Here is a 23,642-nt window from a genome sequence, read left to right as displayed (position 1 = left end):
ATACCCTCTTTCTGGTCATCCCCAGTACATGGTGTTCACAGATACATGCAACCAAACACTCCATACACATAAACTAAAATTAAGTAAGTCTTTTTAAAAAATTAAAATCAGTATACTTTCTGGAACTGGGTTTAAAAAGGCGAGCACGGCAGGAAATCGCTAGTGCTCTCCTCACAGGAAGAGACAAAGAAAGATTAAATGCTTGCCAGCCTTTATTAGTTCAGCAAAGAAATGAAAAGCGATGACCCAAACCCAGCAGCCCCGAGTGATGCACTTCCCCCTCTGAGCAAGGTAACCCCAGGGTCCCCAGTACAGACCCCCTACCCCCATGCCTGTTCTGCACCCCCCAGATCCATCCCTCTTAGGGAGAACTGGTGTTATGCCTACACTTGCAAATTAGCAGGAAGGCCTTCGGGAGCCCCATGATTCAGGCTGTCCGCATTCACTATGTAGGTGCGTTAGCAAAATGGAGCAGAATATATATATTTGTCATTTTCCCCAAAAGCAACTTCCGGCCTGCCCACAAAGGACCACGAGTCCCTGGGCTCAGAAGACACTGTTTCTACAGCTTCAGGTCAAAGGGAAGAAGAGCTTCTTTCTGTCCCAGAAGTCTCCAGTGACAGACAGGTCACTGCCTGTCAACACGGTTGCTGGAGAAGAAAAGAATGAGAAAATAATGAATTGAGGTGGTGGTGAAGAAAGAGAAAAAGGAAGAAGAAAAAATTTTTTAAAATTAAAAAACGAAAACAAAAAAGGAAAAAAAAATTTTCAAAATTAAAAGACCAAAAAAAAAAAAATGAGGAAAACGAAGGAGCTGCCAGCTGTTACTTCCTGAGAGAGAGGGGGGAAAAAATCCCTCTGTGTGCTCCAATTTTTAAAACTTTATTTCTTATTTGTTTATTTATTTATTTATTTATTTATGTGCATCAGTGTGTACATATGTGTATGAATGCAGGTGTACCAGGAGGCCAGAGGAAGGTGTCAGATTCCCCTGGCGCTGGAGTTATATAAATGGTCATAAGCTGTCTAACATGAGTGCTGGGAATTGAACTCAAGAACTCTGCAAGAGCAGCAAGCATTCTTGACGATTTCCAACATTTCTGGACAACAAAAAAGAGGCTCCCACTAACTGCATCTTACAGAAGAAGCAGAAAGTGGTCAGGCGACTTGTCCCATTCAGCCAGTGCCCAGTAGGCTGGGGTCTGCAAGCTGCTGACTCCTGACTCCAGGCTGAGCCACCCCTGCTGCTGCTGATGTTTCCCTGGCTCCATGCACACGGCAGCTGTCTGAAAAGAGACCTTTGTGGAATCCCGTGATTCTGTTTAAGAAGTCATTCGCTGGGTACCAGGCCCAGAGACAGCATCACCCCCATCGTACAGATGCAGAAGCAGAACCTGAGAGGAGAGGTAGCTGGCCACAGAGTTAAGGCACAGAGTGTGTCAGGCCCACTCTGGCCAGAGCATGTGTGCCCCTAATCACTCCACAATTCAGTTTCCTTTTTTATTTTAATGTGGGGTGTGTGTGTGTGTGTGTGTGTGTGTGTGTGTGTGTGTGTGCATGCTACAGTGCAGATGTAGAAATCAGAACACAAGAGCACAACCTGTGGGAACTGGTCCTCTCCTTCTACCACACGAGTCCCAGGGTTCAAACTCAAAGCATCAAGCTTAATGGCAATGTCTTTGCCAGCTGAGCCATCTCACCTACCTAACCCCGCCCCCCCCCCAAAGTTCTGTTTTCTAAAAGGAACCAAGTTAAGAGTTTTCTGTGATGGAAGACAAGGCCCTTGGTACAGGAGGAAATAGCAGACTGGAAGTCAGGAGCATGTCCGTACATAACCACCCTGGCAGAAATAAACATCTAGGGTGACTACACTCGGTTGTTAGAGCGCTGCCTAGCATGCATGAAGCCCTGTATTTGGTCCACAGCACCGCATAACAACACCAACCACGGGACCACACAACTATAATCCCAACACTTGGGAGCTGTAGGAAAAAGGATCAGAAGTTCAAGGTCATCCTAGTCTATGTACAAGTTTTTTTTAAGACTGGGGAGGGCTGCCCTTCCCTTTGACTATCAGGCTATTAAAATAAACCCCTAGAAACTGGAATGGCTCTAGGAACTTCAATGCTGGGAGAAGGAAGGCTGAAGCCTAGGGCCCTCGAGAGAAGGGACTGTCTGCTACAAAGAGATCACACGGCTCTTTCAGCTTGTCACCTTGTGACAGTGATGGTCGACAGACCACACTTGGGCCAGGACCACTTAGTGATGCATGCCTCTGGCCTTCTATTTAAATCTAAACCTCAAGTCAGGACCCTGAAAAAAAAGCGCAGGGTACACTGGACCTCTGTTCCTCTTCCCAATGTGACCCCATGGACTAAGGCTCTGTTCTCTAATTCTCCCCATTAATTGTGTCTTTGAATGGCCTAGTGAAAACAAACAGCTGAAACCAGGCATGGCAGTGCATGCTTTTAAGGCCAGCACTCAGGAGGAAGAGGCAGGTGGATCTCTGTGAGTTGGAGGCCAGCCTGGCCGCCATAGCAAGTTCTAGGCCATCTAGGATGACATAGCGAGACCTTGTCTCAAAACAACAAAGAGGCCAGGCACGGTGGCGCACACCTGTAATCCCAGCACTCAGAGGCAGAGGCAGGGGGATCGCTGTGAGTTTGAGGCCAGCCTGGTCTACAAATCAAGTCCAGGACAGCCAAGGCTAACACAGAGAGACCCTGTCTCAAAAAAAAAAAAAAAAGGTGACAATGCCATCTGTTCCTGTGCCTAGGTTAGGAGTTCCATAGTGGCCAATCAGCTCCTCCATAAAATGGGGTCAAAGTGCACGCCATCAATGATACCAGGGTAGTAAGATGGTCAGGACTTACAGGAGAGCACACTGTAAACTACCGGGTGACGTTTTGAAAGGAGTGCCTCTGCGCTGCTACAGTAGCACAAAATACGCAGCATCGAAGATGAAAAGTTTGCTTACAACCACACATAATAAATCATCCAGTTTTGCTCTGTCCGGTTTGGTCTGTAAAAGCCTCCAAGAGGGCTAGGCATGGTGGTACATGCCTTTAATTTAAGCACTCAGAAGACAAAGGTTGGCGGACCTCTTTGAGTTCAAGGCCAGCTGGTTGCCACAGGGAGCTCCAGGCCCTCCTAAGATACAAAAAAAAACAAAAACAAAGAAACAAACCTGCGGAGAAGGGGCTAGAGAGATGGCTTGGTGGTTAAGAGCACTGGCTGCTCTTCTAAAGAACTCAGTTTCAATTCCCAGCACCTATGTGGTGGCTTACAACTGGCAGCGTCTCCAGTCCCAGGAGGATCAGATGCCCTCTTCTGGCCACTGTAGGAACTGCATGCATGTTGCCCATAGACAGATCTTTAATAGGGTACCATCCCTCCCCATCTGGGATCTCTTGATGACCAATAGAAACCCCTGCATTCTTCCTTGCCTGGCTCCCTTACCACCCCCTAAACCACAAGCAACTGACACTCTAAGCCCCTCTGCACACTGCCCCATAAAGTCTTCCAGCCACTTGTCACAGTCACCCTTTCCAACAGAAGGCCTGGGACCTACCGAGCTGACCCCTTTACACAGGATGGACAATGTTCCTGTCGCAGTGGGGTTTGCAGTGGGGATTCAGCCAGTGTTCCAGAAACTGTTCCTCAGCGCGGTGCTCCAGGGCCAGCAGGTGGTGCACATACTCCTGCAGAGACAAACCCATAGCAATGGGAGGCTCCTGGAACTCACGATGTAGACCAGGCCAGCCTTGAGCTCAGAGAGTTCTGCCTGCCTCTGCCTTTGCCTCAGCTGGCGACAGAGGGATGTGCCACGTACCCTGCTTGCTCTTTCTTCTTTGCCTCAGTCTTTCACACAGCCCGGTGGGAAGCCAGCCAGCAAGGGAGTCGGATGGTGAAGCCTGCAGGGGTCAGCCTCGCTCTGAAAGAACTCTAGGTGCTATAGCCGTGAGAGGTGAATCACTTGCAAGTGTACGTGAAGAGGAGCCACGTAAATATTTTCGAGTAACTCTAAAACAGTGGCCTGTTAACCAGAAAAGTGGCGTTTCACCGTAGGAGAGAGCGGACATATTCAGTAATATAGTATTTGTGACAAGATTAAATCCCTTTGGTATGTGTCTATATCAAATATATCTTAGGCCAGGCGTGATGGAGCAAACCTTTAATCCCAGCGCTTGGACAGCAGAGGCAGGCAGATCTTTATTGAGTTTTAGGCCAGCCTGGTCTACAAAGAGAGTTCCGAGACAGCCAGGGCTACACAGAGAAGTTCTGTCTTAAAAAAAAAAAACTGTCTTGAAAACCCATATATATGTGCATATAACATTTCCCTCAGCACTGAAAAGCCTTTAACAAAGGGCCTAGTTTGAACTTGAAGTTTTGATGCTTTATTACTGCCTTCTAGGAGCTCTATAGCCAGGACTAAATACAATCATTTAAGAAAAGTAAGGGAGGGTTGGCTGTAGTGGCACAGACCTTTAACTCCAACACTCCTGAGGCAGAGGCAGGCAGATCTCTGAGTTCAAGGCCAGCCTGGTCTACAGAGTGAGTTCCAGGACAGTTAGGGCTAAATAGAGAAACCCTGTCTCAGGGAGAAAGGAAAAAAAAAAAAGATTAAGGCCTGAGTCCAGGCCCCCAGCACCTGCATTAAACGGAAGTGGATGTGGTGATGCGTGCATGCCTATAACTCCAGCAATGATGCAATAGACACAGAAAGACCCCGGGGCTTGCTAGGCAGCCAGCACCTTAGAATAAGTAAGTTGCGGGTCCAGCTAGAGACCCTGTCTCAAAAAAACAAGATGGAGAGCAACTGGGGACCCCTGGTTTCCCCTGGCACATGCACACCCACACAGAAAAGCACTCCTGTACGTACATCATATAAGTTCATACACATTCACAGAAAAGCCAGACGTGGTGGCCATGTAGCTATAATCCCAGCATGTGGCAGGCTGAAACAGGAGGATTGCCATACAATCAAGGCCAGCCCAGGCAACACAATGAATTCCAGGCCAACCCTGGGCTTAGTGCGAGACCTTGTCTCAAAAAGAAAGGAAATATTATACGGAAAGAGAGATGGTTAACATTCCTTGGCAAGTGCCTAAAATGCACATATAGGTAAAGCACTGTCACCCACTTTGTAGCATCTCCTGTTTTTCGGGAAAAAAAAATAAAACTGAATGAGGTTCCCCAGGCTCAGGAAGATGAACACCACATGTTCTCTTTCATATGGGGATCTAGATTCTGGCCTCTGGGAGGGAGCACCACACACACACACACACACACACACACACATACATGCATGCAGGCAAAACACTCCTACACATAATAAAATAATTTTTCAAGTACAGAGAGGGCTACAGAGAGACTGTATGTGTGTGTGTCAAAAAACAAACACACAAATCCTGGCTCAAGTGCTTCTCTGCCTTAGCCTCCTGGGTAGTTAGAACTGGCACATGACACATGCCACCCAGCCCGGGTAGGTTTTATTTGAGGGTTTGGTTTTTTGTTTTGTTTTGTTTTTGAGAATAGAGCGTGTGGATTAGTGCCCAGTACACGGTAGGGCCTCTGTACAGCTCATCGAAGACATATAAATGAATACATAAAAAGATCGCTTTTTGTCTGACTTAGTCCTCCTTGGAGGGCCCCTAGCCATCTGTGTCACTCGTCTTGCTATGATGGCCAAACGTACATAAAAGCAAAAGTCAGTGTCTATTTCACAGCAGCTGAAGTCATCACGGAAGGAAAAGCCACCAAAATAAGACACACACTGAGAAGAAGAAAGAAGCCAGCACTGGTTTCCATGACACTTCAGTATTTATGTCAAATGTTGGGGAAATGAATACGCCACAAAAGGCCTGAAAGCAGTCATTAGTCAAAGATGAAAAACCCGACTACAAATCAGCTGAAAACCACAAATTCAACAATTGCATTGGCCGAGTCAGAAACGACCCAGCATTAAATGATCATCTCAAATGTTCCTGGACTGAGAGAAAGGAGAGGGAGATGGAAAACGGGTTCTCATTTCTTTAGAGTCTCCTCTCGAGGGAGGGAAGAAATTAAACCAAAACAAAAATCAGTGTTTGTGTTCCATGTCAGATGCCCATTGTAATGATTTAAGTGAATCATTTCCCAGTAATTGGAATGGAAACTACACATGGACCCTCGCTGGGGCGGCGTGATAATGAAATGAACTGTCTAACAGAGCCTGACCCGACCCAAGAATGACATAGCAAATAGCCTATCAAGGCAGAAGCTTTTTCCAAGATGTCCCCATCCTTTCCTATGACGTTTGGGGCAGGATTACAAGTCCATTGACATTTGGAAGAGTTTATTTTGCTCATTAGTCAAAGCAAGGTAATCACACTGGCTGAGGGATGGCTCGGAAGTTAGCTGCCCTGTGTCCCCCCAAAGGCCCCATGCTCCCAGGCGAACCAACATGTGCTGAGTACATCTCAGCTGTTCTAGACCATCCTTGCGATCCCGGGACCAGAAAGGTAATGGGGTTCCTGGAACACCTGCCCAGGGGCTTTACAAAGACCACTTGGGCAGAATGCTGGCATGATTTATCTGCACCCTGTAAAAAAAAAAATGCCTGAGCTGGGCACAGTCTTCAATCCCTGAACTCAGGGATCAGCACAGGCAGGCTGATCTCTGTGAGTTCAAGGCCAACCTGGTCTACAAATAGAAGCCAAGACAGCCAAGGCTACACAGAGGGACCCTGTCTTGAAAAAAACAAAACAACAACAACAATGCATAATAGAAACAGAAGCCAAAAACGACAGCGTTTCCTAGGAAGGCAAATCCCCAAGGTACAGGAGAGTGCCATCTTTCTTAATGAGTTTGTGTGGTTCTCCCTGGCAATTGGCAAACAATCTCTTCCCTAAAATTTGGAAAGATTAAGAAAGCTCAATGAATTTAAACGAGGCAATGGGAGAGATTTCCTTGAGGTAAACTCCAGATTCCACTGCCGAGTTCCTCTGGCTGAGTCCATCCACTGTTCCCACCCTCCCCAGGACGCACAGACACGACTAACATTTGATAAACGCCAGCCGCCAGCCGTTGGTTTGGTGCTGGAGACCCAGAAGTAAAACAAACTGCCCATCTCCTAAAGTGATTTAGAATAGTCTAATAGGAGAAACATAAAAATATCAAGATTGGGGGCTGGAGAGCTCCCTCAGCGTTGGTCTGATGTATTTTGATGCTAATTACTTCGTGCTGTCTCTGTGACCCACCACGTCTGAGAGCCTAACCTATTTGACCAATAAAAGGCCATCGCACCTGGGCAGGGCAAGTAGGATGGGCGTGGCTAAGGTTCCCAGGGTAGGGGAGAGAGAGAATCTTGGGGAGAAGAGACTGGAGAAGAGAGGAGAAGGAGGCCATTATGGGTTAGATGGAGGAGAAGCACGTGACCGGTGTGGATGGAGAATCCGGCCCAGATGAAGAACATGAGCAAGTATTTGGGATTATGGATGGGAGGTAGCTTGATAGACGTTATCAGAAGCAGATGGCATGGGATTGGGACAGGGATCCCATACCTGCTCCACTATGGGAAGTAGTTTAGGGGATTAATATCTGCCCTGGCACAGGTTAGCTAAGGTTATTTTTAAAATATAACAGGTGCCTGTGTCTTGATTGACTGCTAGCAGATTAGAAAATACTGTCGTAATAATAACTATAGGCCTGATAATAAACATTATTAGGCCATACTGGACATTTATCAACAACAGCTCAGTGATTAAGAACACACACTGTCCTTGCAAACGACCCAAGTTCGATTCCCAGCACTCACTATGTATACACACGCGCGCGCACACATGCACACATACCCACACACAGGCAAACACACAAATGCATACTTTAAGGTGAGAATAATCTTTTTAAATAAATAAGAATAAAAATGCAAGGATTAAATGCAAAGTTCACCAAAGTGCCACGCTCAACCCTCAGCGAGATGGTAGGGCTGAGCGTGAACCCCTGGTCACACTGGGCCTTTTTCTAGCAATCCATATGTATGTGGGTGTGTTTAGGTAAGTGTGTGGCACTGTTTTATAGATGACTAGGACAGTCTCTCCATCCACAGGAGATACCTTCTTAGCCCCGCTAACAAACATCTGAAAATGTAACTGGTGCTGAACTTCCATACACTGTGGTTTCTCCTACAGACACAGGCCTGGGGTGCAGTATAATTTACAAATTGGGCCCAGCAAGAAATCAATGAGGATAATTAATGATAAAATGGAATAATCCAGGGCTCAGTGGTTAAGAGCACTGTCTGCTCTTCCAAAGGACCCGGGTTCAATTCCCAACCACCACATGGCAGCTCACAACTGTTTATAACTCCACTTCCAATGACTTTGACACCCTCATGCTAAAATAAAATTAAATAAATTTTTTTTAAAGATGGAATGATCCAAATTTTATGCTACAGAGCTGGAGAGGCAACTCTGTCAATAAAGTGCTTACCTCCACTCAGTGAGGAGCCTTCCTCGTGGGAGGCTGGGTGTGTTGGTCATGGAGAAAGGGCCTGCTACGGAGAGAGAAAGTTACCAAACTTACCTATAATAATGAAAAGGAAAGCTGGTAGGCCAGAGAGCTCCATTAGTAAAGCCCTCGCCTTGCAAGCCTGAGAGATCCTGAGTTCAATGCCCAGAAGCCACATTTGAAAACCCAGGCATAATGGTGTGTACTTATAAACCCAGTGTTGGGACACCAAGTCAGGCAGACCTCTGGGCTCGCTGGCCAGTCTGTCTGTCCTCTTTGGGGAGCTCCAGGCCTGTGAGAGACGCTGTTTCAAAATACAGGTGGAAGACACCTGAGAAATGATGCTTAGGGTTAACTCCAAACACACAAAAGCACAAATGTGCACAAATGTACACACACACACACACACACACACACACACACACACACACACACACAGCTCTTAAATAGCTTATTGGGCTGCACTTTCCCTCCTTCCTGTGAGGACATGAGCTGATGTAATGCCTGTGGGGAAGGAAGAGTGAGGGGAAGGACAGAGGCTCTATATGAGACCTGCTGAGCTGAAACACACCAATACTGCAGTGGCCTAAAAATGGAGACAGAGACTGAGCCACCACGCCCGGCACAAGGCAACTCTTATGAAAGAAAGCATTTAATTGGGCTTTGCTTTCAGTTTCAGAAGGTTTGTCCATGATCATCACGGTGGGAAACAGACAGGCATAGCTCTGGAGCTTGAGCTGAGCACTTTACATCCTGATCCATAGGCAGCAGGGAGAGAGAGAGAGAGAGAGAGAGAGAGAGAGAGAGAGAGAGAGAGAGAGAGAGAGAGAGAGAGAGGAGAGAGGAGAGAGGAGAGAGGAGAGAGGAGAGAGGAGAGAGGAGAGAGGAGAGAGGAGAGAGGAGAGAGGAGAGAGGAGAGAGGAGAGAGCAAAGCCCATCCCCAGTGACACAGGTCCTTAAAGGGTGCACTTACTCCAACCAGGCCACACCTCCCAATCCTTCCAAAGAGATCATCAGCTGGGGACTAAGCACACAAATGTATGTGCCTATGTGGGACCTTCTCGTTCCAACCACTGCAGAGACTAAGTGACTGACTTGTAGAGAGTGTGGACTCACTGACATCCCCGCCCCAGGGCAGCAAGACAGCACAAGATCTCACCACCTTCCCCAAACAGTGCGCAGGGGTTTTTGGGTTTTTTTTTTTGGGGGGGGGTTGGGTTTTGGGGTTTTTTTGTTTGTTTGTTTGGTTTTGGTTTTTTGGTTTTTTTGTTTTGTTTTGTTTTTTTGGTTTTTTGAGACAAGGTCTCTCTCTGTAGCCTTGGCTGTCCTGGAGTCACTTTGTAGACCAGGCTGGCCTCAAACTCATAGCGATCCGCCTGCCTCTGCCTCCCGAGTGCTGGGATTACAGGCGTGCGCCACCAAGCCCGGCTCCAGTGCGCAGTTTTAATCGCGTGCACTGTTCCTTGCTAGAGTTTCCAATTTCGTATTTGTAAACTAAGGGTGGCCATGAGTGAGAGAAGCTTAAGAAAGCAGGGGTGAAAAAAAAAAAAAAAGAAAGGGAAGGGTGAGCAGACAGGAGGAGCAGATAGGAAAGAGAGAAACTCTGACATTCAGTGGGAAGAGGAGGGTGCTCGGCAGAGCCTAGGGAGAAGGGCGTTGGAGGCAGATGCAGCCACTTGTCAGAAGATGCTGGGGTCTCAGTGAAAAAGCAATGAGAAGCCGGGGGCATGGTGGCACACGCCTGTAATCCCAGCACTCAGGGAGGCAGAGGCAGGTGGATCGTTGTGAATTCGAGGCCAGTTTGATCTACAAAGTGAGTCCAGGACAGCCAAGGGCTACACAGAGAAACCCTGTCTTGAAGAAGAAGAAAAAAAAAAGCAATGAGAACATCTAGGTAATTGAACATCAGTTACCTTATAAGGATGGCAGGGAACCCAGGGATGTCTCGGGCTGGCATGCTCCCAGGCTAGAGCGCATTGTCTTTTTTCTATAAGCAGAAAGGATGCGGGAGGCTGTCTTAGTGTCACTGCTACTGTGATGAGACAGGGTGACCAAAGCACACTGGGGAGGATAAGGTTACTTCATTCGTACTTCCTATACTAATCCACCATTAAAAGCAGTGAAGGCAGCAACTCAAGCAGGACAGGAACCCAGAGGCAGGAGCTGAAACAGAGGCCGTGGAGGGGTGCCACTTACTCACTTGCTCTTGGTGACTCGCTCAGCCTGCTTTGTTACAGACCCCAGGACCACCAGCCGGAAGTGTCCCCACCCACAATGGGTTGGGCCCTCCCTCATCAATCACTGATTAAGAAAATGCCCTACAGGCTTGCCTACAACCTGAGGCATTTTTGGCATTTGGAGGCATTTTTCCCAAATGATGCTCCCTCCCCTCTGATGCCTCTAGTTTGTGTCAAACTGACACACACACACACAAAAAAACAACAACAACAACAACAACAAAAACCTAGCTGGTTTGTGTTTGTTTTGTTTTGTTTTTACAGACTCACTCTGCTGAGCACTCACACACTGTCTCTCTCCTCAGCCACACAATGAGCCTGGCAGGCAGTTGTTACTGCCTCATTTTCTAGCTGTGAAAACTGTGACTCGGGGAGGTGTAAGCAACTTGGCCAAGATACAGCAGTCGGCCAGTGGTGAGTTGTGATGCAGACAAGCTGTTGCCCACTGTAAACTACATGAACTTGTGGAAATCGTACACAGGGTCATTAATCTATCTAACTGATAATTTAAAAGAGTACATGGCTCCTCCCCAACTCATGTTCACTTATAACATATGAGGGTAACCCTTTGTTTTGGAAATTTGGAATTTGGAAATTTACCAATGTTACCAATTAGAGGTGACATCATAGGCAATTCAGGTGGGCCCTATCCAATGGCTGGAGTCCTTTGAAGAAGAAGGGAACGTGAGAGACGAGGGCAATGGCTCGGTGGCAAGGCATTAGCTTAGCAAATACGGGTTCAATCCCAGCCTGGCGGTTAGTTTTCTTTAACAACTTGACACAATGTAGAACCTCAGTGAGGCATTGTCTGTGGGCATCTCTGTGAGGGAGTGTCAGGATTGGTTAATTTAAGCAGGAAGACCTGCCCATTGTGGGTGACATCTTTCCCTGGGTTTTGGCCTGTAAGGAGTGGAGAGGAGGAGCTGAGGGTATGTGCTGTAATGTACTCACTTACCGTTTCTTGACAGTGGCTCTGACTGGTTCAGGTTCCTGCCACCTTGTTTGTTTGTTTGTTTGTTTGTTTTTAGTTTTTCAAGACAGGGTTTCTCTCCATAGCCTTGGCTATCCTGGACTCGCTTTATATACCAGGCTGGCCTCGAACTCACAGAGATCCACCTGCCTCTGCCTCCCGAGTGCTGGGATTAAAGGCGTGCGCCACTACACCCGACTGGTTTCTACTATCTTAACCTCCCCACAAGAACAAACTGCAACCCAGAAGTGTGAACTAAAATAAACCCTTTCTCTCCTAAGTTGCATCTGTCAGGGTATTTTAGCACAGCAAGCAGAAACAAAAACAAAACATCCCAACACGAAGAAGAAGAAGAAGAAGAAGAAGAAGAAGAAGAAGAAGAAGAAGAAGAAGAAGAAGAAGAAGAAGAAGAAGAAGAAGAAGAAGAAGAAGAAGAAGACAGCAGGCAGTTTAGAATAACGCAGGCTTGGGTTAAGGAAAGCAAGGACCACCATCCACCACTAGGAGGCAGGCGAGGGACAGGTAATGCACACTCCTTCAGAGTTTCCAGAAGGAACTAACTCTAACAATGCTCAACTTCAAACCCCGGCCTGCCGAGCTGTAAGATGATAAAGGACGACCATTCTATGCACCACATTCCACTACCGCCGCCCTAAGAAAGAAATACACGTAAACAACAAAGACAACGGAGGTGAAGGTGAAGTTCTGCCCCAAGTCTTATCACTCAGAAATATGGTCACTTCTGCCCCATACACACATAGAAGCAGAAATAAATATGGGTAGGCCAAGTTTTTCTTCAAAACGTCATCTTCATTTTGAAAGTTGTCCATTAAAAAAAAAATGTTATATAAGGCTTTGTCATGAGCTTAGGAAACCAGGCTATCAAGATGCATCATGGGGTTGAAAAGGTGCTTGCCGTACAAGCTTGGGGACCAGAGTCCCAACTCTGGAACCCACATAAGAGCAGAATAAGAAAGCCAAATCTACAAAGTTGTCGTCGGACCTCCACATGCACCCTGTGGTATGTGCACCCACAGATGCTAATGATGACATGCTCATGCACAAAAATAATCAATAAATTTTAAAGGAGCTTAGGATGCTGGGCATGGTGACACACACCTTTAGTCCCAGTAGGCAAGACAGATGTATTTCTGAGTTTGAGACTAAGCCTGAGCTACTCAGCAAGTTCCAAGCCAGCCAGAGCTACATAGTGAGACACTGTCAGAGAGAGACACACACAAAGACAAACAGACAGACAGACAAAGACAAAGAGACAGAGACAGAAAGAGGACACTGAGTGTTCTCATACATACTGAGAGTAGTAGGCCTTGATCCAATTTGACAGTCCCTAGTATAATTGAAAGTGCTTGAAACTCTGAAATTTTTCCTTTTGTTTCTGATTTGTTCCATTTTCATTTTGAGCCTGAAAAACACACATGTGTATGAGGGTTTTTATTTTATTTTATTATTTCATGTGTATGAGTTATTTGTATGTCCATGCACCACATGGTGCCCTCAGAGCCCAGAAGATGACAATGGATCCCCTGGGATTGGAGGCATAAACAACAAACAAGTGCTCTTAATCTCTGGGCCATCTCTCCAGCCACATGTATGAGAATGTTTTTTATCACATATGGATAATATCTAAAATGTCCATCATTCAGAAGAAAAAAGGCCAAGTAAGTTGTAGTACAGATCTCACATGCATCATTTAATAATAACGAGCTGGAGTGCGTTCTGTTAACTGGCAACAACCGCACTGCAGAAAAAGGGTAAACAGGACCAGCTTACCACCTTCACCGGACATGATGCAGACACAGTACGGACAGCGACCAGCAAGGCTGGACCAGAGGCAGGACAATGAAATGGTGGTGGTTAAACAGGCCTCTAGTGCTTACAGATCCTAGGAGAACTAAACACAGGAAATAGATGGCACACAGGGGAGGCAGGAATACTAGCTGCAGCATCCCTGCTTGCTCATAGCTGTCCCAATGAGAGTAGAGGGTAAGAAAGTGCCAGGCTTTAGAATTGGGGTGGTGCCACATGCCCCAATGTGGAGAGCAAGGGCAGTAGCCATTGTGAGTGTAAGATCAGGAATTCCTTTTGGAGCTGTTAGATCAGAGAGGACTATTAGATATTCAAGCACAGATGGAGAAGTGGACAGTTGGCTAAGCCAGTCCAGTGCTCCTGAAAGCGGTCAGGCGGGGGGCAGAAGCATCCAGCCGTCTCATTGGTACAGAGGTAAGATCCCAGCCAAAGGGCTAGAACAATGGGGAAGGAAGGCAGAGCCCGGGATGTCCTCACGTCTAAGCAACGTCAAAGGCTATGGACTTGCCAAAGGAGAGCAGAGCCGTGAAACAGAGGAAAGAGAAATGGGAGACGTGGGGGATGAAGGTCCTAAGAGACTAAGCAACCAGAGTGCCCAGGACAAAACAGAGGGGCCAAGTGTGTTGTGGGGGGGGGGGGGAACAATAAATAGGCCAAAGGGCTATATCCTCTTTCCTAGGAGAACAGAGATGAGGCCAGGTCTTCTCCAGAGCAAGACTTCCTAACTCGAAGGTACTCAGCGATTGGCCACATTTAGGGGGTGTGTGGAGCAGCCTGGGTTCTGCCTGTCTGATGAGCTCGGAGAAATCCTGAGCAGCTCTCTAGGGACCACACTAAACAGCAGTAATTGAGACCCAACCCTATCAAGGCCAGGTGAGCACAGCTGAGGGGCTGGGGTTGGAGGGACTCAGGCGAGCACAGCTGAGGGGTTCCGGGGGTAGGGGAATCTCAGAATCATGTTTGTGTTGGTTACTTTCACATCCCTGTGACCTCAGTACCTGACAGAAACAACTTAGATGAAAGATTTAGCCTAGAGATAGCTCAGGGGTTAAGAGCACTTACCTTCTAGAGGACCAGAGTTCAGTTCCCAGCACCCATGCCATGTGGCTCTCAACTGCCTGTTCCTCCAGCTCCAGGGGACCCTGTTACCTATGACCTCCTTGGGGACCTGTATGCACAGGTACATACCCCCCACACAGATACATGCAAATGCAAACCACTGAAACTGTAAATCTTTCTTTTTTAAAGATTTATTTATTTTTTATTATGTATACAGTGCTCTGCTTGCACGTACTCCTGCCTGAACTCAGGACCTTTGGAAGAGCAGGCGGCACTCTTAACCACTGAGCCATCTCTCCAGGCCCTGTAAATCTTTCTTAAAGGCAACTTAGGAAAGAATTGTTTGGGCTCATGATTTTAGAGAGTGTATTTAGTCCTACATGGTGGGGAAGATACAGTAGGTATCTCAGCTCAAGGCAACTGGAGTGTGTGACTGTTCACGGCATGGTGATTCAAGGAACGGAGAAAGTGGGGGCAGGAACCAGGGGCCAGGAACCACTTTCAAAAGCATATCCCCCCCTTTTTTCTTGTGGCGTGTTTTGGTTTGTTCCACCATCCAGACCTCAGTGCCAGCTGAGGAACAAATATTAGACACATGAGCCCGTGGGGCCATTTCAGCTTCAAGTTGCTTGCCATGCTGCCTTCCCTTCCGACAGCCCCGTCTTCACGCAGTTGTCTCCAAACAAGGCTGGCTTATTTAGTTGGTCTTGGCCTCTGAGCTGGATGAGGGATCTTTAGACCTATGAGTCCTCTGATGCAATAGAGTCACGTGACAGCTCAGCAAAATCTACCGAACTCCACACACACACACGGCATAGCCCTAAATAAATTGCCAGCCTCTGGGGAGCCTCCATACCATTTCCAAAATCTCCAAAGAGCTGGAGCCAGGTCAATTATAAACGGCTGTCAGAGCCCATTTCTCTACCACAGCAGTTTCTAGACTCTAGGGGTGATTTTCCTCCCTTGACCGCCAGGAACATCCCGCTGTGTGCCACCTGCTAGGCATCATTGCTTCCAGAAAACCACTGACACAGATGGCTTTGTGTGGCTGGGGGTTGCAGAGGAAACGGCATGCAGTAAAGCCGACTGCAAACCCAAAGTCAAGTGCAGTCAGATAGGCGTCCTGACTGTTCCAGCCGCAGTCTCTGCTTGGGCATCCTTCATCTGCACCTTTCTCTGGCCTCTTTTTCTATCTTCCCCACACACTGGGCCTCATCTTCTTGCATCCTGGCTGCCTCCATACGGTTAAAGTCGGGGGGGGGGGAGGGGCAGTACTCAGAGCCATCTGTCTCCTTCTTAGTTTCTTTTCATTTTCCTTCCAGGCCCGAACTTCCTCCATCAAGGGTCCTGTGCCCCCCGGCTCCGCCAGGACAGATGCCAGCCTGCTGACCGCTAGCATGTTTTTAGGTGCAGGAAATACACAGTGGCTGCTTCAAATAGTCAAGGCCCCTGTGTACATGGGCAGTTTGTCTGACCCTATTTCCCAAAAGCCAATAATTTTGCAGAAGCCAGCCTGTGTGATGTTTAAGCCAAGAGTCAAGATGACAAATATTGTGCTGTAGCTCTTCATGAGGAGAGACTGCAAATCTCCACACATGTTTTCATTTTGAATTAACTCATCTCCCCCAAAGCGCCACCTGTAACCCTCTTCCATGGCTTTTCCGTTCTCTAAACCAGTTTTCTTTTATCCAGTCACTTAGCAAGAAACAAAATAAGACAAGCCCACTAGTTGGTTAAGTTGGCAGTAAGCACACGGTCTCCAGGCTTCGTTCCCAGGGGCACATGCCTTCCCTCCAGAAGCTGTCAGCTGTACTCATTTGCCCAAGAACACCTGGGTACCATGACAAGAAGACGGATAACGCGTCCAACAATGTCACTGCCTGTTTCCCATGTAGGGTAGGGTCTGAAGGCCAGTGTCTAAGATGCTCTGTGTCCTGAACCTCTAATTCACAGACCTAAGCATATCAGTGCCCTGCTTGAAACCCCTGCATGGTTCCACAGTGTGTGCAGCACAAAAACCTGACCATGCTCCAATGATGTCCAGGGGACGTCCAACCTGACCCTGAGACAGCCTTCCCTCAGGCATCTTTCCAAGTAGCCTAAGGGGCTCAAGTCAAGGCCCAAAGAAGAACATGGAGGAAGAATATCAGATTATCTGACACAAGATACTCTGCAAAGCCTTTTTCAAAACACATACAGGATGCCAGGTGGCGCGTGCCTGTAATCCCAGCACTTGGGAGGCAGAGGCAGGTGGATCTCTGTGAGTTCGAGGACAGCCTGGTCTATAAAGCCAGTTCAGGGCAGCCAGGGCTACATAGAGAAACCCTGTCTCGAAAAAAAAAAAGAAAGAAAGAAAGAAAAAGAAAAATCAAAATCAAAACGCATAAGTGTAGGCCAGACTCAGGAGGTAGAGGCAGATGCATCTCTGTGAGTTCAAGGATAGCCTGGTCTACATAGTGAGTTCCAGAGAAACCCTGTCACAAAAGAAACAAAAAAGAGAAAGAAGGAAGCCATGCCTCCTCAGGAGCCAAGGGCCCTCGGATGATGGCCACCCACGGTGCAGCTCTGACCACCAGGCCCTGACCCTGTCTGGCCAGAAATGGGACCTCACTGACATCCCATAACACACTGGCAAGCACAGAGCCACCACGGTTTGCATCCAGATCCACCTGCTGGTGCTCTCAAGGGTTGAGGCAGGCGATGGCCCCAAGCCAGAAAGAGGTTCAATGTCATCAAAGGAGCGCACTCAGAAGTTGCGAAGTGGGACAAGGACCACACAATGCCAGATTCAGAGCCAAGCGCAGCACAGTTGCAGAAGGCAGGAAACTGAGCTTCAACGGCCCAAACACCTGCAGACGGAGGCCTGCAGAGTCTCCAGTAAGGAACAAGGCTCAAGACAGCTGGGTGCAGGGGCTGTCAGAGAAAACCTCAGAGGTCAGGAAGTTATTTAATGATAGAATGCTTGCCCTACATAGGCGAGGCCCTAGATTCACTTCCTGGTGTAGGAAAGAAAGCTAAGAGTAACGGGCTATAGTAATATAAGGAAACTGTCCCCATGTGCAGTTAGAAAAGGGAGAGATTCGGGCGGTCTGGAGGGCTCAATTGGTAAAGGTGATTGCTGCCAGTCCCGACAGCCTGAGTACAGCCGCTGGGCCACACATGACAGAAGGAGAAAACCAACTCCTACAAGTGGCCCTCTGGCCTCCATATGTATGTACACACCTCTAAATTAGCAAGTGTAAAGCAAAGAAAGGATGAGAGAAGAAACAAAGTATATTAAAAAAAGATTCAAATCTAGGTCAACCTGTGCCAGCAGCATTTACCACCATCTCTTTTTTCAATGCTGGGGATCAAATCTAGGGCTTCGTGCACTCCCGGCAAGCATTCTACCACTGAGCTACATTTCCAGCCCAATAAGTCTTTTAATTATCAAACTATGTATGTTGAGTCTGCAGTAAGAGAAGGCAAACGTGGTTCCAGGTCCCTGTGACCCTCAGCATAAGAATCTGATGGAGGCGGGCTGGAGAAATGGCTCAGCGGTTAAGAGCACTGTTTGCTCTCCCAGAGGTCCTGAGTACAATTCCCAGCAACCACACGGTGGCTCACAACCATCTATAATGTCATCTGATGCCCTCTTCTGGACTGCAGGTGTACATGCAGGCAGAGCACTGTATACATAATAAATAAATAAATAAATAAATAAATAAATAAATAAATAAATAAGAATCTGATGGAGGCTGGGTGCAGTGGTGCATGCCTGTAATCCCAGCACTCAGAAGGCAGAGGCCCACCTGGTCTACAAAGTGAGTCCAAGGCAACCAAGGCTACACAGAGAAACCTCATCTCAAAAAAAAAAAAAAAGCAGGAAAAAAAAAAAGAATCTGATGGAGAGCTGACACCAGTTAACGGGTCCATGAAAGAGATCAACTCAAACCACAGAGATACCACAGACAATAATTTCCAGACATCCCCAGTTTGCTGGTGCGTGGTAATGAACCTTCACCTGGATGAGGCAGAAATACCATACATGTCAGAAGTGCTTCCAGCCACAGCACGAGGGAAGCTCAAAACAGGAGCTAAACCAGCCTGCCAAGGTCTCACAGCACCCACCGAGTACTTTCTTTTCCAGGAAAGGGGGTGCGTAATACTTGCCCTGTTGGTGTGATAAAAATATACAACTTGAGGGAGGTTTATTTCCCCTCACAGTTTGGGGGTACTAGTCCATCATGATGGGGGCGGGGTGCATGGCAGTGGTACCATGAGGCTACTGGTCATGTCACTGCCACAATCAGGAAGTAAAAAGAAATGACCCAGCCCCAGCGGACACATCTAGAACACAATTCCTGCTCCAAAGGCTCAGGGAGTTTACTGTGAGATTGTGTCTCCTAGAAATGTCAGAGAGGCTGCACCCATGACGTCTAGTCAACACGGCTGCCTAAACAAGACGGGAGCAAGGCTGAAGGTAACGGACACGCTAACTCGGAAGAGGGAAAGCTCCAGAGGCTTCAACCCTAGGCAAGAGCTGTGGGCAAGTGGGGAATTCTGAGATGGGGAAAATGGCCTTTTCCAGGGAAGAGCCCCACCACCCCCAACTGGTTACAAAATACCAAGTTGTTGACCCTGAGATTATATAGATACAGGTAACATTATACGGGCCGGGCAGTGTTGCAGGATATTTGATCCCATTGTGAACCCTGAGATTGTGAACTGTAAAAACCTGCTTCTTGTTTGGCGTGGTCCAGCCCCAACACACACCTATAATCCAAGAACTTTCAGTTTTATTGTAAAGAACTGATTTTTGGTGTGGTTCAGCCAGCCCTAACACACACCTTAAATCCAAGAACCTTCTGTTTATTATAGACAGGTGATTATGGTGTGGTTGAGCCCTAGCATGCACCTTTAATTCAAGAGCTTTCTGTACCCAGGATTTTAATAAAGTTAACCCTAGGTCAAGAGGGGTAGCAAGAAACCAGCTGACAGGGATTAAAGAGTAGGAGGGACTTTGAGACGAAGGGTATTTAAGACATCGTGGATAAGAAGGGGCTTTTGAGCCAAGCATGGTGGCGCACGCCTTTAATCCCAGCACTCGGGAGGCAGAGGCAGGCAGATGGCTGTGAGCTCGAGGCCAACCTGGTCTACAAAGTGAGTCCAGGACAGCCAAGGCTACACAGAGAAACCCTGTCTCGAAAAACAAAAAATAAAAAGAAGGGGCTTTTAAGCTTCGAGCTAGCAAGCCTTTGGCATTGGGCTTCTTGGTCTTTTCCCCCTGGGCTCTCAGCTGAGCTAGTGAGCTTTTGGGGCTTTTTCATCTAGGACACGAGCTGAGTATGAAGATCAGCTGGATGCTTTCTCTGCCTCTCTGAGATAGCAGGTTTTCACTCCAGCATCTGGTTCCTGGGTCTTTTTGGTAAAAATCGAACAGTTGGAATTTTCATTCTTTTAAAACAGAGCAGGTTGTATTTATGTATTTAGGAGTGTGTGTGTGTGTGTGTGTGTGTGTGTGTGTGTGTGTGTAACAATTAAAGAAAAGGAGAACTGGCCTGGAAACATTTCATCGGAAGTATGTCACTGCCATCCAGCAGGATTCAGGTCCCTTAAGCCACAGTGTGCACTTTCTGCGCATTGCAAGATCGACTTATAGAGGGACTTCCTCCCATACCCTCCTCTCTTTCCCTCATGTGTCCCCAGAGACTGTCTCTCCAATCCCTCCCCTAATAAGACCTCTCATGTGGAAAAAAAGAAAAAAGAACGGGCATGATTCTGAGGGCCGGTCACAGCCTGGGTTCTGAGATGGAGGGGGGAGGGGCAGTTCTAATATAGACTCAGGAGTAAGACACGTGCCTTTAATCCCAGCACTGGAGAGGCAGAGGAAGGTGGGTCTCTGTGAGTTCGAGGCCAGCCCGGCCTATACAGAGAAACCCTGTCTTGGAAAAATAAAAGAAAGAAAGAAAAGGAGGCCATGAATTTGAGAGCAAGAAAGTGTGGGGGGTGGGGTTTGGGGTTGGTATATGAGAGAGGTTAATGGGAAGAAAGGGGAGTGGGGAGTAAAATAATCATATTATAATTTCAAAATAAATTGTTTTTTAAAATTGAGAACTGATGCCCAGCTTGCTTTCTGTTTTTAATGCAGTCTAGGGCCCAGTCCATAGAACGGTGCTGCCCATACTTAGGTTGGCCCTTCCCCCACCTTAGTTAGCTCAACCCTGAAACTCTCACACACATGCGCAGCAGCTTGTCCTAGAGATGGTTCTAGATCCTGTTGACAATATTAACTATCTTAGGTGCCCTGGTTCAGGAAGACTAGGCAAGCAGATGCCATCATCATCAGGGCAGAGCAGAAGACAAAAGTTATAACCAGAGGCAGCTGCTACCAAGACATGGCCCAGGGAGGCCGCCGCTGCCTGACGAGGCTTGTCAAGAGGCAGACAGCAGGTTAGCATCAGAGCAAGGAGAGGAGGAGGAAGATGCTGAACAGCCCACTCAGGATGCTGGGACACACACTCCACACCCCTGTAGACCCTACTCTTCCTGTTTTAAGTACCCTCTTCACAGTGGGTGAGTAGAGCCAGCATCTCCAGGAGTAAAGCTCACACATACTGGGGTCCCCCACCCCCTCACAGGCCAAGCTGTGACCAGCCCACAGTGTACTACAGAACAAAAGCTCACTCAGAAGATAGTGGTGTTCTATAAAATTGCCAGGGCCAACCACTCACCCGAAAGGGCTCATCGGGGAATCCAGGTTTGCTGGGCCTGTCCTGTCGCCGGGACCTCAGGAGCTGTTTGGCTTGCTTTTCTGTCAAAATCGGGGAGGCTTCTGGAAAAAACCAGGAAGAGACTTGAGAGATTCCTAGGCCCAGGCGTCCATACACACTCTATCTCAGGACTCCAGAGAGAATTTGTAAGTTCAGTCTTGGTTAAAACACATCAAAGGAATCTACCCCCGAAAGGATGCACCATTTCTGAGGGCTCAGGAATTTTAAATTGTTTCTATTACGGTTAACTCAGAGCAAAAGCTTCAGGATTTAAATCTATTTACCTCCTACGACGGCCCATTTCTTTAAAGTGAACGTGTATGTAATGCGCGGGCTTTTTGTTTGCATGCTTGCTTGCCTTGTCTGTTTTGAAACCAGCTTTTGGCTGATTGGCCTTGACCTCTAAGTCTAGTTGGGATTAGCTTGAACTTCTGATCCTCCTTGGTGCTGCAACTACAGTTATTTGCCACTATGCTGTTAATGTGGTCCTGGGGCAAAACTCAGGGCTTCTTCACACACGCCAGGCCAGCACTCTGCTACATCCCTAGCCCTGAATATAGTTTAAAAAATAAAAATAAAATAAAATAAATATATAAATATATCTATATCTATATGTCCTTTCCCATTGTGTGTGACAATAAGACTGTTAAGCCCAGCCTTCACACATTCCACTCAGAAGGTATGGTCACAACACAGCAAATGGGGAAGGGAGAATCATATGCAAATATTAAAAGATATTAGCAGAATATTAAAGAATAGTAATTCTAGAAGCTTGCTCATCCAAAAAGAAAGGGCATCCGTCAATACGCACTATATACTATCATGCTGGCATCCTTGGAGAGAGACCCTACCTGAGGAGAAAGCCAGCAGAGTGAGAGCGAAGACCAACAGGAACAGCTTCTCCATGGTGCCAGGCTCCTCTCCGCTGACTGAGCTCAGGAGCAGTCCCACCTACTTGAAAGTCCCCTGTGTCCCCACCCCCGTCAGACCCAATGCTCTGTAGACCGTTACTAACACAGCTCGCCGTGTGACGCTAAGCGTGTCTGACACTGAGTTTGTAATAATGACTGTTAAAATATTTCCCTCCGAATTCCTGCAAATATCCATCCTGAGGCAGGAAATGAGCCCTCTGAATGTGACCTCCTGAGTGTGGTTTTGAGAGTATTCATTTCACGTAAACAGGTCCTTCTGGCACGTTCTGTAACTATTTCTCTAAAGCTTTGGCTTGGTTTTGTCTGGTTTGTTTCTTGTTTGTTTTGGTTTTGGTTTGTTTCACTGAGCAGCTCGCGTCCCCTTTTTGCCACTTAGTTATTTTGTTGTGTATGTATGGGTGTGTGTACATGGACACTCACATGCCTTGGGGGGCCAAATTGGGGGACAATTTGTGGGATTCACTTCTCTCCTTCCACTGTATAGGACCTGGGAGTTGAACTCAGGTTGTCAGGATTGTCAGCAAACACATTTGCCCACTGAGCCATCTCACCCTCCCTGGATGTCTCTTATATTTCCATATTTCATGACATTTCCCCAAAATATCCATTCATCAATGTAAGTTCTTTGTCTCTGTCTCTATCTGTCTCTTTCTCTGCCTCTCTGTCTGTCTGTCTCTTTGTCTCTCTCTGTCTCTCTGTCTCTGTCTCTGTCTCTCTCTCTCTCTGTCTCTCTCTCTCTCTGTCTCTCTCTCTCCCTCCCTTCCTCCCTCCCTCCCCCCCCCACCCCCGCCACTCCCACCCCTTTAGGTAAGTCACTTAACTTCTTTTCTCTCTTCTTGAAGAAGGAGGCAACAAAACCCACCTTGTGGGGTGTGGTGAAGCACTGGGGTGAAGTCACGGAGCTGTGACCACTCACTCTTAGCCAACTCTTTCTTTTTTTTTTTTTAATTAAATCTTTTTTTTTAAGATTTATGTATTTTTTAAGTTTTTTTAAAGATTTATTTATTACATATATAGTGTTCTGCTTGCATGTACACCTGCACACCAGAAGAGGGCACCAGATCTCATTATAGATGGTGTGAGCCACCATGTGGTGCTGGGAATTGAACTCAGGACCTCTGGAAGAGCAGCCAGTGCTCTTAACCGCTGAGTCATCTCTCCAGCCCCCGATTTATGTATTTATTATTATGTACACCTGCAGACCAGAAGAGGGCATCAGATCACATTATAGATGGTTGTGAGCCACCATGTGGTTGCTAGGAATTAAACTCAGGACCTCTGGAAGAACAGTCAGTGCTCTTAACCTCTGAGCCATCTCCCCAGGCCCAACTCTTTGTTAAAATTAAGGAGTTTGAGATCCAGAGATGGAAAAATC

General features: G+C 47.3%; 1 protein-coding gene across 1 annotated transcript; it reads right to left on the bottom strand.

The window, feature by feature from the left end:
• Positions 1-333: 333 nt before the first annotated feature.
• LOC311578699 (uncharacterized protein C17orf67 homolog) lies at positions 334-22,359 on the bottom strand. Its single transcript, XM_084748733.1, has 4 exons — positions 22,187-22,359; positions 21,297-21,397; positions 3,572-3,701; positions 334-650 (listed from the first exon to the last, which is right to left on the bottom strand). The coding sequence occupies exons 1-3, from the start codon at positions 22,239-22,241 to the stop codon at positions 3,585-3,587; spliced, it is 273 nt and encodes a 90-aa protein (XP_084604859.1). The 5' UTR covers positions 22,242-22,359; the 3' UTR covers positions 334-650; positions 3,572-3,584.
• Between the last annotated feature and the right edge of the window lie 1,283 nt (positions 22,360-23,642).

This window comes from Acomys minous (assembly GCF_964271855.1).
Source record: "Acomys minous genome assembly, chromosome: 12".
NCBI lineage: Eukaryota > Metazoa > Chordata > Mammalia > Rodentia > Muridae > Acomys > Acomys minous.
The sequence above is the reverse complement of the archived record's forward strand: the minus strand, read 5'-3'. Positions and strand labels throughout refer to the sequence as shown.

Bases quoted from the DNA above. Each gene is read 5' to 3' on its own strand.
- LOC311578699 (XM_084748733.1), bottom strand. From the start codon at position 22,241: ATGGAGAAGCTGTTCCTGTTGGTCTTCGCTCTCACTCTGCTGGCTTTC. The intron at 21,398-22,186 runs GTAGGGTCTCTC...GGTTTTTTCCAG, and splicing joins TCTGCTGGCTTTCTCCTCAG to AAGCCTCCCCGATTTTGACA. The intron at 3,702-21,296 runs GTGAGTGGTTGG...TTGTCTCTGCAG, and splicing joins TCCCCGATGAGCCCTTTCGG to GAGTATGTGCACCACCTGCT.